This window comes from Grus americana, chromosome 2 (genome assembly GCF_028858705.1).
Source record: "Grus americana isolate bGruAme1 chromosome 2, bGruAme1.mat, whole genome shotgun sequence".
Lineage (NCBI taxonomy): Eukaryota > Metazoa > Chordata > Aves > Gruiformes > Gruidae > Grus > Grus americana.
In genome coordinates, this window is record NC_072853.1 from 38,134,869 (window position 1) to 38,148,069 (window position 13,201).

The 13,201-nt window shown below is 35.2% G+C and overlaps 1 protein-coding gene across 1 annotated transcript in view; it reads left to right on the forward strand.

Moving 5' to 3' along the window:
- Positions 1-13,201, forward strand: part of PPP1R42 (protein phosphatase 1 regulatory subunit 42) — a 24,241-nt gene continuing 11,040 nt past the window's right edge. Inside the window, exons 1-6 of the mRNA XM_054818657.1 lie at positions 1-127; positions 1,585-1,795; positions 4,014-4,180; positions 4,612-4,750; positions 6,902-7,018; positions 12,869-12,986. Of these exons, the coding sequence (XP_054674632.1) occupies positions 1,667-1,795; positions 4,014-4,180; positions 4,612-4,750; positions 6,902-7,018; positions 12,869-12,986 (670 nt within the window). The 5' untranslated portion in view covers positions 1-127; positions 1,585-1,666. The remainder of the gene's footprint in view (positions 128-1,584; positions 1,796-4,013; positions 4,181-4,611; positions 4,751-6,901; positions 7,019-12,868; positions 12,987-13,201) is intronic.

The following is a 13,201-nucleotide window of genomic DNA, read 5'->3' on the forward strand; positions in this document are numbered from 1 at the left end:
GCGCCGCAGCCGGTGGCGGGAGCGTTCTGCTTCCTCGGCTGTTGGCGTGTGGTTGCCGGGGCAACAAGGGGCAGCGGAGGTGCTCGCGCCTTTTCTCCGTCCGCCGTCCCGCTGCCGCGGCCGGGAGGTGAGGGGGAGAGCGGGAGAGCGGGGTCCGGGCAGGCCGGGGGGGCGGGTTCTTTCTCGGACGGACCTTGGGAGCGGTCCTACCCCGTACCTGTCCCTCTCCGCTTACGGGCAGGGGCATTAAAGCGGCCTCTCACGGGTTGTGGTGGGTGGCGGTTGGTCCTTTGTCGTCAAGCCTTGTGCTGTGTGCGGGGGAGACGACGGCAGCGTGAAATCAGCCGGCTGTAGGAGCGGGGAGATCGAGGGAGACCTCTCTCACGCAAAGCCCCCGCGCTGGCAGCCCGGCTTTTCCTCTGCTCTTAACTGCTCATTTTGGAAGGTCTAATAAAGGGCTCTGTGAAAGGTATTTTTATTTTATCACAAAAAAAGAAACACACTTCTCAGTAAAAAACCCAAACCAATATCCTTTCAGCTTTCCTTCTTCCCCCACCTTTAAAAAGAAAGCAAAAACCAAAACCCCCATGGATAAGGGGGAACTACTGAGCTTCAGCCTTGCTTAGTAAGTTTCTTCTGTCTTTACCGTTTCAATCTTTGTTTTTCCTCAGTTTCTCATAAATGTAATACTGGAAAGGAGGATTCTCCATGCCTTGGTTTATGTGGCTGCATGAGTTTTAGTATTAGGATGCTTTTTTTACCTCCTCAGTTGTTTTGATACACTGACGTGGGGGTGTTATGTATTGGCTAAAATATACAATGTACATAAAGTACGTTGTATTATGTGCTGGCTAAAAAAGCAACCTTTTTATTCTGGGTGGCTAAGTTACATTTGTTAGGGTGTTTTTATCAACAGTTTACACATCCAGTTCAAAATATGCTCCCTTCCAAAATACGCTTCTTCGCTCACCCCCATTCCCTGATTTATGAGCTCACTTGGAACAATGGCCAAAGTTTAAAAAAAAAAAAAAAGTTGGTATTGTTGTGAGAGCCTCTACAATATGCCTCAGTGCAAAAAACTCAACAGTTTTTCACTGTGCGTAACAAATGCACATGCAGGTGTGTGCATGACAAAAGGGCTATGCAGATGTATAAAGAGTACTGTAGCTTTATACCACTTCTCACAGCCTGTAAAACCTGCTAAAGAGAGTGATGTATTTTCTAATAATTAGGTTATGAGCTGCCATTAATTAGTTATTTATGTGTGAGAATTACTTCTGCTGTGGACCATTGTGCTCATATTTCCATATGAAAAAGATGAAGACTAGGGTTCAACCTTCTTGAGCACACTGAAACAACAAATCAAATATAACAATGCATTTTAAAGGTTATTTAATACGCTAAAAGTTTGAAAAAATGACGGCAAGAAAGGGGTAGAGGTTTATAAGCAGCAAAGACTATACATAAATGTGTCATTAAGCAAAAAGGGAATTGGTGGGGAAACATTAGATTTGAAGTATACATGTAAGCTTTGTTGAAGATCTGGGGAACAACTAGTACAGTATTTTCCTTTTTGTTTTTAAGGCATTTTATAAAACTACTTACAAGAGCACATGAAAAACACTACTAAATGAAGCGGTAGAGCAGTTTGGCCTATTACAGAATTATGGTTCAACTGACAATGGACCTAATTGCTAAAAGCATCAGTCACAAGAATCGCAGTGAAGAGGACTTTGGACAGTATCTGCGAAAAATAACTCATCTGAATTTATCAGATAAAAATATAGATGCAATTGTAAGATTTATTTTTCTTTATTCCTTTTAACTTGGCTACTCAAATGTTTTGTAGTTACTGTTATGATGAGTTGTTCATAGTTGGGGAGACAAACAAGCAAACCAAGTTTCTATTTTATAACAGCTATATTATGTTTTAATGTTTATATTGACTTGCAATTAAGCCTTAATAATACATCAGTCTGGAAACATGCTTCAGCATTCACTGCTGTTATTGTGGAACACTGCTTGTACGTAAAAGTGTTTAAATGGATTTTAAATGCATGGCATTTGAAATGTGAAAATAATATTTCAGCTGCAACTTTTCATATAAAACATCAAAGCAGGTGACTGTAACTCCAACAGTGTGCAGGGTTTCTTATTATTGCCCTGACACTTTTTTCTTTATGTGGCAAAAATCTTGTTGAAGTATTTTACTTACCTGAAACCATGGAAATATATATCATCTGTGTAGCAGACAAGAGGGATATTATCAGTACACTATTTTTGCTATTAGTTAATTAAAATAGAAAATCCATGTAAGCAGTTACACAAGAGAGATGAACTGAAGTGTTAAAGTGAAGGAATTTTTGCAGTATTTCACAGAACTGTTATAGAAATCTGCAACTCTAAAAAAAAAAATCAAAACAATTTGCTCTTTTGATTGTTTTGTACAGTTGCTACATTGTAAAGGAGCTTTCAGGAAATCACCAGAATGGAAATGATTACTCTACTTGCTTACCTCTTTATCCACTTAAGAAACAGAATATTTCTAATTAATCATTTAGACCTGACACTTTTCCTATAGAAGATAGCGAGAGTGTTGCCATTGAATCAGTAGGTCTTTGACAGCAGTGCTCTAGCGCTGTTGAAATCTAGCTATAGTGTTCTTGGAGACTTTAGGTCTGAGGTTAAAAAACAAAATTCATATTTTCAGCAACACTTTGGGTTTTAATTTAAAGACTTGTATTCATTGATGGTAACGTTTATAAAAATGCAAACTGTGGAACAGAAGAAGATGTAAGGAACTGGTAATTTTTTTTTTTTGAAAGGCAGTAGTAATGATATTGCATACTATTTAGTACAACACTTATTCTCATTAATGCCATATTTTTTCTAGTCTTGGGAATTTTACAAAGAGTTGTTAACTCACAGCACAATCTTTTCAATCTATCTGTGATTTATTCCTTAGATTTCAGAAGAAGTCTGAGAAAGGAAAAGGGAGTTCAGGAACAGGATATAAGCCAAGTGAGGTTAACAAATTTGGACTGGTGTAGTGGCTTTTTCAAATTAGTCAGGTTAAAATCTACATTTTTTTAAAAATTGCTCCCTGGGGCTTATTCATTTAAAAATAATCCATGACCTTTTCATTTTCAAAGACCAAACCTGCAAACTTAACCCAGTCCTCCTTCCTTGGAGTTTAATAATAGGAAATTTATACAGGTTTCAGTAAGTCCTGAGTTAATTCAGATTCCCTCAAGATACTGAGCACGTTTTGAAATTGCTGAACCCTGAACAACCAAACTGTTGTGTATGGTGGATTTCTGCTTTAAAAGTGTGATTTCAGTCAAGATTAAATAGTTTGTTCTATGTGAACAGATCCATGCAAGCAAATGGGTTTATTCAGCCCACTCCTAGCAATGTGCACAGCCATGGCAAGTTACTAATCTGATCAGTCCATTTGATTAGGACTGGTTCATCAGATGCCTTAGAGAAGTTTTACAGAAACCTTCATAAGAACACGTGACCTTTTAGTTATTTAAGAGGAATACACTCAAAGAAACTTGACATTTATGTGGAATCTTAGACTCGGAAGTGTACTAAAACACATTGAAGTGCAAGTTTTTGTATAAATCAGTATTCCTTTCCCAAGAACTGGTTTCCATTACATCACTGAGGTTTGATGGAGACACCTACACTAACAATTGTCATTTTCTTAAATCCACCTGATGAAGGCAGGGAAGGGAATGAAGTCACACAGGATGTGATATACCTGCTGATGATGTCTGTAGTCCTCAGCTTCTGTATGGCAGAATAGTAATGACAGACTTCAGTCTTAAATCTGATAATTACTGACACTAACTCACTTTTTCTAGGAAAAATAGTTGTTAAAAGTGTTTGCTAAAGATGAAAATGTATAAATCATGCAGCAGAACTTAAATATAAAAACAATCAACAGCTTCCAGAAGCAGGCAGTGAGTGAACTCTAAGTAGCATTAATTTGTTGTTGTTTATTTCAGGGTGACCTCTCTTTATGTAAAAATCTTAGAGTTCTGTATTTATATGATAACCAAATCAATCAAATCCAGAACTTGAACTTTACTTCAAATATAACACACCTTTACCTTCAGAACAATTGTATTACATGCATAGAAAATCTCTCATCGCTGAAAAACCTTGAAAAACTGTAAGTTGAAAATTATTTATTTATTTTACTAGTAAAAGAATAATTATTACACTAAGAAATTTTAAAAAATGTAGCCACTAAGGTCCTTTAAGCTCTTAAATGTTGCTTTTCAAATAAAAGTAATTGCTTAATGATTTTTTAAATAAAGTGTTCTATGATCTAAGTATCATCTTAACATATTTATTTGCATTTAAATTATTTTCCTTTTTCAGCCATTTAATAATAATAGCAGCAATATATAAACCCCCTAAAAAAACTTGGATCTGTTAGCTGTATGCTCTACTTGCATGCTAGGTTGTTTACTTTTCTATTATAATTTCCAAGTATTATTCAATAATAGTAAAAATATTTAAATTTTTTAATATATTGAGGCCTTGTGTTAGCTTTTGCTTTCAAAGGATATTAAATCTCTTTTGTGTTCTATTCTGCAGGTATTTGGGGGGCAACTGCATCACTGTAGTAGAGGGTTTGGATAAATTAGAAGAAATAAGGGAGTTACATATTGAAAGTCAACACCTCCCTCTTGGTGAAAAGCTTCTGTTTGATCCAAGATCTCTTAGGTCCCTGGCAGTAAGTACATTTTGGGAATTTCAATGAGCTATTCATCAGTAGATTGGTGTTTTTAAGAGAAGTGATTAGGACTTGATCACTGTGTGTTTTCCTTTTCTCCCAATTGGTGCCATTCTTTCAAATTCTACCAAGGGACTCCCATCCCGATTCTCATGTAAGCAAGGAGTCCAGCAGATTCTACTTTTTCATTTGTTTTTCTATGAAAGTTGGAAATAAGAATAAAGAGAGAGAGGAAGCAAGGAAATTTCTGGATGCCCTATGCCAACAGAATGTAAATAAACTTAAAAAAAAAGGGTAGGAATTTATCACAGTTAGTTATCTTAGTCTACTTAGTTTGTAGTGAATTAGTTTGTTGATACTACTCTGATTTGATTGTTACATTAGTTGATTTACTGCCTCCTGTATTTCTGTAGAGAATGCAATAGCACAAGGTGCAAACAGCTTTTATTCTGGATATTAAGAGCAACACAATCAAAAGCATTCAGTTTTAGTTCTGCAAATTTTCTATGTTGTGGTATGTCAAGATTTCAGGAGAGTCAGCTTTTGAAGTTTTTTTTCAACATATTAATTGCTCAGTAAACATCAAATGTATTATTGAAGTGGTTAAAAAATAGAATGTAGTTCTATACTAAAAAAAAAAAAATCACCTTGCTGTATCTCATGAAGTGTAGTCAGCACTTGATGAGCTTTTTTGGTGAAGATGAAAAGCTGGCTGAAAAGTGAGTTCTTTTGTTCCTGTGTATATCATAAACATTTGACCTAGCTCTAATTCTTGCTATTTTGAGATGAAGTAATCCAAGACACGTATAATCATTTTCCTTTAATAGAAATTAGCTATTCCTGTGAGAGCACTTTTACTTTGTTCGTTCTGTGCTGGAGAAATGATGAAAGTAGAGGGACGTTATACAGCTATAATCTTCCCAGCATAACTCATATACTTCAGTGTTCTTCAGCATCCTGGCCTAGAGTCACTAGCATTTTGTTCTTCCTGGCTTTTATTTAAGGTCTTTTGATGTGGTGGGTTGTTTTGTTTTGTTTAAGAAACACTTTGTATTCTTGACCATGTAACATCTTTGTGGAAGCTACATGTAAAAACATTCTATTTTTATCCTTTGAGTGCTAAGTGTTTGGTCTCTCTTTAAGACATCACTTCTTATTTCACCTTCTTCTATCTGTTTCTGGCTTTTAATGCTGTCAGAGATGAAAGAGCCAAAAACATGGGGCCATATAGCTCTCCATGTACCACAAACATTTTGATGATGACAATATCATGAATCTTTTGACTGAGAAGATTAAGTTTATGCACTGTGTGTATCAGTGTAATACTGGTAATTTCTGCCTGCAGTGTAGATCTTGGTCAGATTTTAGAAGGGGGTTACATTTCCTTTATATTCCTGTATATTCCCTGTGCTGAAATAGACATTTTCTAACTAATGGTAAATCCCATTTCTGAACTCACTGGATTAGGTGCCCATTTACATCTTCTAGAGATATAAGCTTCTTGTTCCTTTTAGGTGAAACTACATTAAGTATTTCCTCAGACATACACCTGAAACAAAGTTACTTTTATCTAGAATGTAAAGATCTCTCTAACTATTGTCTGTTACAAAAGGCAAAGTGCGTTATGTGACTCACTAGAGTTCCGAAGAAGGGGCAAGGAATAGAGGTATGTATACCAAGAGGTTTGTAGGATCAAGCCTGAAAGAAAAACAGCATAGTCCAGCTGTTAAAGCAGACTATACGAGTATCAGCTATGCACTTCAGCTCTATGCAGTTCAGATGTAACCTTGGAAAAGGCAGTCAATTTCTGTCTCTGTTTCATACTTCAAATGTAGAGTTAGTAGCACTTGCAGAACTCTGTAAAGCATTTAAACACGTTTAGAGGAAAACAAAATTTCTGTATTTACTAAGAATTCCTGAAATAATTGAAAAATAGTCTTACTTTGGTTTGACTTCAAAATCAAAATAAAGAGCATTTTAGGACAAGATGCAAAACCAGCATAAAACAATGTGTGAGGTGTATGGTAGTTGCATTTGCATGTTTCTGCTTCATATGCTTGTTCTTTAAGAGAATTTTCTGTAAGAATTTACAACTTGACTCGTGCATGGCATGAAAAAAATAATTTTCTTTTTCTGCTTTTCTTCCTCCAGAAATCTTTGTCTGTGTTGAATATCAGCAATAACAACATTGATGAATTAGAAGAACTGGCAGTTTTGGAAAATCTTTCTTATCTTAGAGCAGTTGACAATCAACTTCAGCATTTGAAGGTATTAAAGTAAATATTTGTTCTATTTAGTATGGGTGATAAGAAATTAGTCTAATTCACCTTTATCACTAAATAGATGAATAAAAATAAACTTTACTTCTACAGTTACTGAACCTCTGACTTTACAAGCATGCTGTCTTTCCTCATCCAAAAATGGAGAACCGTTTATCTAGGATGTTCAAATATCCTTTAATCCTACATATAGTAGCAATTGTGCATGCATCTATCAACTGAGGAGTAAACGTGTGGAAGTTATAACTATAACACAATATGTCCAAAATGTAGAGTTAGTATGTATGTTTTGGCCATCTGAGTGACTATCAGTGGCTTAATTTGCAAAGATGATGTGGCTGTTGTTTGTTGATTAACTTGCAATATTTTGCAATAATTGCAAAATATTTCTCTATTTTAACATATATAAAAGCTGATTCTTGGATATCAGATCATCTAGCTGATTTTGCCACTGTTCTATCATCAAAATGATTTTTTGACTACTGTTGCTGGAGTATGCATAAGAAGTATTTGTCATGAAAGTATACATTGAATTCCTTTCATAAATTTCTGCTAAGGAAAGACATGTCTTCGTGAGCAAGAAGTCTAACTTCTACAGTGGCAGCTAAAACAAATGAAATAAAAGTATTTTTGCTCTTCCTTTTTCAGTAGTGAATGTGGTTCAAACAGAATGTTCTAGGCTTACAATTTCCAGCTTATCTGCTCAAAAAGGAGCAGGAGTATTGGCCTTATCACTTCTCATTATTTTTATAAGTTACGATGTCTTCTACTTCTTTACATAAAGAGCAGTTAAAAAAATAATTTTAGTGTCATGCTAGTAACTGGGTATCAAATTTATGTTGAACAGTATGTTGACACCATCATTGCACAGTGAAAGCATGGAGCAAACTTTATAAATTACTTAATAAACACTGTTTTCATTTAATATAAACCATAGGCATTAGTGTTCTGCTTTTTTTGAAATTTATATTTTTATTAATAAATACTAAAATGAATTGGCTTAAATCATAACACAAATCTCCAAGACAAAGCCTTGATTAAAATAAACTCTTTCATTACTGGTTTGCACACATATTCTGTTTCCTTAGAACAGTTAACTTTCATTGGTTTAGTAATTATTAAAATAACTATTCTGATTACTTCTTAGAACACTTAATATCTTTTACATTAAATCTGGCAGTTCTGTTTACTAATGAGGAGATTCTGGTACTTTGTGTGCATAATCTAGCAATTTTCTAGGTCAATACGCTTTATTTGGACTCTTAATTTTTTACATTTTAATATTAAAAAATGTGGAATGATACATTTCTTTTTTACTAGGGGATTATTAATGTATTGTATTTCAAGCTGTGTTTCTGGCTGGCAGTTGTGATTGAATTCATATCAAAATACAATTCATGTAGGCTTTTGTTGGGTAATTAAAACCACATTGAATGTGTTGATTACATCAAAATAACAGTAAGCTTTTTTAAATAGTAGCCTCTCCAAAGTTTCCCTTTTGAAAAGGATTCCTTTTCTAAATAAAACATATTACAGTGATTTTTTATTTTTTTTCTTTCTTAAAAATACAAAAGACTTCAGTTGTGATGATCTTAAAAGAAGATTGTCTTAATCAAAGAACCAATTATTTTTATGAATGAGGATGCCAGTTCAGAGACTTTGTTTTCAGTATCTCAGAGGAAAAAAACAGTATCTTCTGAAACAGATTAAGAGGAGGACAAAAAGACTGCATTATTCATTAACTGTGTATATATTATTTAATCATTATTAAATTTCATTATCTTATCATCAGGAAGACCAGAGTAAATATTTACCCAAATCAATTAGACATTTAGATTTCCATGTTACACAGGTCACAGCTTTTGAAAAATTATGTGGTTAGCATCTGAGTTAGCTGCTGCTGCTGCTACCAGTTACACTTGGATCAAGCTCTGGTAAATTTTGAAAGTGACTGTCCTATGTGTTTTCTAAACAATCTCCAAGTTATGAAAATATGGAGCAGATAGGGTATTTCTACTCATATCTTTGCAGACTTGTGAAATTAATGACCATATTGAATGTGTCTAACCTACAGTGTAATGCAGTTGGGTATCCAATTTTCCAGCTACAATTACTGTTTTAGAGATTACATTTTAGTAGGCTCTACTTATCACTAATATAAATTCTTATTTAAATTTAAAAAAACTAACAAACTGTTGAAAAAGCAGTAGGCCATGCAAAGTATATTAAAAAAAAGAGTCAGTTTTAGCTCGGTTTAAGAGGCTTTAACTTACAGTGAACATCTTGCACGAGAACAAACTTATACATCCATTGTTTAAAAAAAAAATCACTGAGGGAAGTTTTGAGTATGTTTCAGTTTTTTGCAACCCTGACTTTCATTATTCTGTGGCTTACGTTATTCTACAACTGTGATAGCTGAAAGGATCTTGGGGGGTATACAGTAGTACTACATATCCCTAAGTGCTTCTGCTGGCTGAACTTGTTACATGTAGCAAAGGCTCTTTCATTCCCACACAAGCTGCCTCCATTCTCTTCCCTCTTGCCCCTCTGTTTTCAAAACTCTGACGCATACTTCTTTTTTCATGCCAAAAGCTCTTATGTCCCCTGTTTTCCCATTCCTGCTTCCCCGTCACTGCCATCAAGATCATCCCCAGGAATGTCTGGCATTGATCTGGCGGTGCTGCATGACAGAGAAGTGTCGGAGCGCTCTGCACCCAGCCTGCTTCACCCGGCGGGAAGAGAAGCTGTAGAGGAGCCATCCACATCTCAGCAGGGCTGGTCAACAGCAGTGACCTGTGTAGCAGAGGTAGATGGCAGCAGGAATAATATGTAATCTTTGGAAAAGAGGGAAATGTGAAAGGCGTAAGAAATGCATGAAATACAAGCTTCTCATGTAGGCTTTCCTCACTTTTGTATAATTATTTTATACATATATATAATTATTGTATAATTTATTTTATATCTAAACATTTATCTCTTTTTTTTCCACATTATTATGAAAACCCATACTCCCTCGCTTTTCAACAATACCACATTGATTTCAGCGTAGTTGAAATACAGAGCTAGTAAATTCAAGCACTTACGGTTCTGGCTAATTCAGGGCATTGTTAGCATAATTAACAGACATCAAGGCATATGACCTTGTTTCACATGACTGAAGTTTATATAATGCAGTCTGAACAGTAGACAGAACAAAATTAAGTAATTTTTCTCAATTCATGCAAAATAACTTACCATGACTAGCTACCACGTGTAAAAAGCATGTCTTAGGTCAGTTAACAAGAACAGAATTGATTTTAATAGAATTGGCTTTTCTTTGTTTTCTATTGCTTGCTACTTCATTTATTTATCCTACTGAGCTTCTCGTTTGCTTTAGTGAAGTTCGCAAGGACTTCTAGGCTGCTGCGTATTCAGGTTGGAATACTAAGGGAATTTTTAAAAAAACTATTCCTATTAAAAAAGCCCACAGCTATTCCTGTTTACACAATATTACTTATTATGTTATTTTAGGGAAGATTATGACTTGTGTGAGTATTTGGATAGATAGAAAAATATAGCTAGAAATACCTATAAAAATCTGTATTTCCTAAGTCTTTAATTTATTCAACCTCTGCCCAGTATTGATTATGACAAGAGGATATCACAAAAGATGAATTCATTCGCTTCGGAATTGAGTCAGGAACAAGAGAAAAATTATAGATTTTCTCAAATAGATTATGACAGGTAGTCAAAATGGTGACAAATTGCTGTCTGTAGATGTAGTTAGGGCAGTTGGACTAGACATTTCAAATAAAAACTGGAGCATACTGGTCAAATACCAATTCTTAAATGGCCATCATTAATTGGTAAGAATGTTATTGCCGGCACTACAGCTGCCTACTAAGGCACTTGCCCTTCCCCCTCCCCACCCCACCCCCGATGGAATATAATTTGCTCGTCAGTATTTTGTAGCAGACCTCAAAGTGATAGCATGACATGATCATTTATCAAACGGAGACTGCCCAGAAGAGTGTCTGGTCCCTTTAGTACAGCTTATTGAAAGGCTGGGAAGTGAAAGCACTTTATTAGAGACAGGAAGGCAATGAACAACTAGAGCGTATCGAAAGGGTAATCATATTTCAGCACAGGATTAGTGTGCTCTTAGATAAACATACACTGGAGTAAGCATGTTCTGGGTCATTTATCAAGTAAGTAACAGCTAACAAAAATTTACAGGACTCTTTGTATACATTCGTCAAAGTTAAACTGTATACATTTTATTTCAGTAATAGACAATTTTGTGTTGCCAAACTATTACTTGAAAAAATTCTTTCTAGTGAAATCTAGAACACATTACAGATTTCAATGACAATGCCAGAATGGTCAGGTAAGAATATATAAATACGCTTGCTAAATGCTATTTCCTTTTTAATAAGCCTATCCCAAAATATTTTTTCCCTAAAATTATTGTGTTTGTGATTGTTAGCACCTAAACTGTGGGCGTTAGCACATTGCTATTCTGATACATGCTGATAAAGCCTTGCTATGTAATATGAGATTTATCAAGGTTTCTACATGTGAACTGGTCCTCAGAGTTTCTTGCATATGAGTACGTTATCATCACTGGATAACAATAGATGATATCATCATCAATAGACAAAAAATGATATGGTTTGGAGGTGTGAGGCTGTGCTGCCACTTCCTCTTCCATGTGATTTTTCTAAACATATATTCTATAACCCATAGAATATACCCAGGAGGATTTTCTACCAAGGGAGCAGAGCCTGCAAAATCAGAATTTTCTCTGCTTGCATTACCCAGGTGATTTTCTAAATTCGAAGGAGCTACAAGATATCTACATCACCAGATGCTTCATTATTGGCATCAAGCTACGAAATTCTACAGACTTTGCAGTTTAGAATCTGTCACATCATGATTAGTAGATTTTTTCCAAATTATTACAACTGTAGAACATAAATTCTCTCTCCTGTTGTATTCATAGAGATTGTTTTGAATCTCTCCCTAAGCTTTTCGCACATATAAGGAAGCCTGTCAAGAATGACAGTTAAGTGAAATTTTGAAAAGAAACTATTTCAGAAAGTAGGGTATCTGAGTAGTAAGGACCAATCTGCTAAGCTTCACATGCTTTTAACTTGAATTTATTGTATTTGAAAGACAGAAGAAGTTTTATGTAGGTCATACTGCCCTTGGATAACCAGACAGAAACCCAGATGGAGAAAGGTATATTTCAAAAATTTCTTTATTTGGGCCAATACTATAACTGGCCACCCACAGTTATGCAGAGGAGGATTACTGTTTCTCCTGTGAAATACAGGTTACATATATATAAAGAGAGAGGCAGTCTACTGTGGTTTGAATTATTTTTAGCTTTTTTTTTAGTCTATTCTTTCTCTGTAAAGTATTTATTCTTCCACATTTTTTTCAAAATCTAGTCAGACACTGATACTCTAATGGCTCTGTGACACCGTGGGGATGGATTAACAGACATTACATATCATACAAATTTTTTGGCTGGCAATTCCTCAGCTTTAGATGCATATAAGTGGGATCGCAGTGGTAATTTTCCATAGCTGGCATTACTGTATCCTTAAAGATGCAGAGTTTTCCAACTGCATCACTGTTTCATTTGTGCAATTATGATATATTCAGGGAATGCTACATACCACTCTATCTGAAGTGTGTGTATATATATATATCTATGTATTGATACATTAATAGTCTCATTGAAGTTATTTCTGTGTGCAGGATTTGAGCCTGGTTGAACAAATTGCATTACTATTGAATTTGACTCTGGAGAGGGGAAAATAATCATAATGTTCTGTTCTTGTATCAATTGCAGGATTTGGATGTTGTGTTAAACAAATGGACAAAGCTACGCAGAATGGATCTTACAGGAAACCCCATCTGCCACAAACCAAAATACAGGGACAGGATTGTAGTACAGTCACGAACTTTAGGTAAAAAATAAAACCAATAGCCAGTCCCCAAACCAACCCATAACGCTCACTGTTTGAGAAAATAACTGATACATTAATCATTCTTGAATTGCACTATGTATGTGGCACAATTACTGCCATAGATATTTATGTCAAGTGATAAATTTTTAATTTATGTACAGGTAATGTAGCTAAAACTGCTTATGTAATCAACTGCACAAACTGTGTTGTTTAAC